At 50.2% G+C, this 1,962-nt stretch overlaps 1 protein-coding gene across 1 annotated transcript in view; it reads right to left on the reverse strand.

Moving 5' to 3' along the window:
* Positions 1-262, reverse strand: part of RNF135 (ring finger protein 135) — a 14,279-nt gene extending 14,017 nt beyond the window's left edge. The window contains exon 1 of the mRNA XM_007937549.1: positions 4-262. Coding sequence (XP_007935740.1) covers positions 4-262 — 259 coding nt within the window. The remainder of the gene's footprint in view (positions 1-3) is intronic.
* Between the last annotated feature and the right edge of the window lie 1,700 nt (positions 263-1,962).

The raw sequence follows: 1,962 nt of genomic DNA on the forward strand, positions 1-1,962 counted from the left end.
TGCTGTACTTGTCAGCCAGGTCCTGCAGCAGCGTGTTCTTCCGCAGCCGCGGCTTCAGCGCGGTGGACTCGCGGCAGGTGGGGCAGGCCCAGCGGCGCCTCACGCCCCGCTCGCCCCACAGCCTTTCCAGGCAGGAGCGGCAGAAGCTGTGGCCGCAGTGCAGGGTGGTAGGGCAGCTGAGCAGTCCTTGGCAGATGATGCAGCCCAGGTCGTCCTCGCTCAGCCACACGGGGACGGCCGGGCCGGGGTCAAGACTCGCCATGGTGGCCGCTGCTGGGCGCGAGGGCGCGGAAGGCGGGGCCCAGCAGGGGACTGGCCGCCCTTGGCCACTTCTCTGGCTCCTCCCTCGCTTTTCCTCTCCCCGCCTCCCCGCTGCCTCTTCCTCACCTCTCTTCGATCCTCCCCTTTTTCCCTTCTCTCCGAAAGAAAGTTGTCACTGACTATGCCGATTCATGGCATCCGCACGCACGCAGAGGACTTCTCTCCAAGGGGTTTTCAAGGCTGTAAACTTTCAGAAGCAGAGCGCCAAGCCTGTCTCCCGGGACTATGCTGGGGGGGGGGGTTGGAACAGCAGCAGAGCGCCGTTTGCACCAGTCTTGTCTGAGTCAGGACTGACTCCAGGGCAGTGAGTTTTGCTTTGGTTTTTGTCTCCAGCCTTTCTGAAAGCTGGGTTAGTATGTGTGTCCACCGCCCACCCCGCCGCGCCCTCTGGGCAGAGCTGACCCACAGTTACTGTATCCCGTACTGGGAAACCAGCTGGGCCCTAAACAGCTACGAACCCACTGATGTCTCAAAGGTTCCCTGTAGCTTGATGGTCCCATTAAGACGTAATCCCCGACAACTCAACTCGGGAGAAGGAAAAAGCGAGGATTCTATTCAAGAGACAATGTGCCCATTAGGTGACATCCAACCCTTCCAGCAAGCAGTAAGAAGATACGAACTACCCAGTGCGCATCAGCTGGGAAGCTTCTTAAAGATACCAGTGTTCCCCCTACCCCCAGAGAGTCTGATTTCCTTTCGTATGGCCGAGCCCCACCATGGGCAAGTGGTATCACTAGGATTGATGTCACTCAATGCAGTAACTCGGTGTCACCCTTCCCCCATGGACATCTTCCCGTACCAGTCCATACAGAATCCTTAGTGTTGTTTATTATTAACCATAAAATAATATGTGAAAACCAAAAACCAAACTCACCGCACCAAAAAACAAACTCACCGCCATTGAGTCGGACCTGACTCATAGTGACCCCTCCTTGGGTTTCCGAGGCCATATCACTACGGAATTAGATTGCCCAAACTTCCTTCTGAGAACTGGCTGGTGGGTTTGAACCGCCAGCTTTTGGGTTAACAGTCAAATGCCTTAGGCACTACGCCACCAGAGCTCCCAATACGTGATTAAAATAGTCATAAATTGCTTAAATCTAATAGTTTTTAGAGTATCTGAATACTAACAGCAAAATTGTAAAATCTATGTTGAATTGCAACAGTATTAGTTATATTATTAGTAACTGGAGAAAGCCTTCTTTCATTTTCTCCTTTTTCTTTAAGTGCTACTTCATTCTCAAAAACATTATTGGTACAGCTTCACAAATACTAATTACCACAATAATGTACGTAAAACACCAGAAAATTTGACAAAATCAGCAACTATAACAAAACACTGGCAGCAAAATAACAGTGCTCAGATGAAAACACGAGGTTTGAAGCATCGTTGTAATTTGGTAATAAAGACAGCTCTGACCAAACCCACTGGCATCTAGTGGATCCCGATTCACAGTGACCCTATGGGACAGAGTAGAACTGTCCCATAGGGTTTCCAAGGTTGGAAATCTTTACCAAAACCACAGACCTTTTGGTTAGCTGCCAAAAGCCTTAACCACTGCACCACCTAAAAGCCCATTTAAAAGTTCAAAAAGTAAATTTGCATAGAGTTTTAGCCTTTGAGATATATTGATACGTGTA

Source organism: Orycteropus afer, unplaced genomic scaffold (assembly GCF_000298275.1).
Source record: "Orycteropus afer afer isolate SDZICR_OR568_19922 unplaced genomic scaffold, OryAfe1.0 scaffold00042, whole genome shotgun sequence".
Taxonomy (NCBI): Eukaryota; Metazoa; Chordata; class Mammalia; order Tubulidentata; family Orycteropodidae; genus Orycteropus; species Orycteropus afer.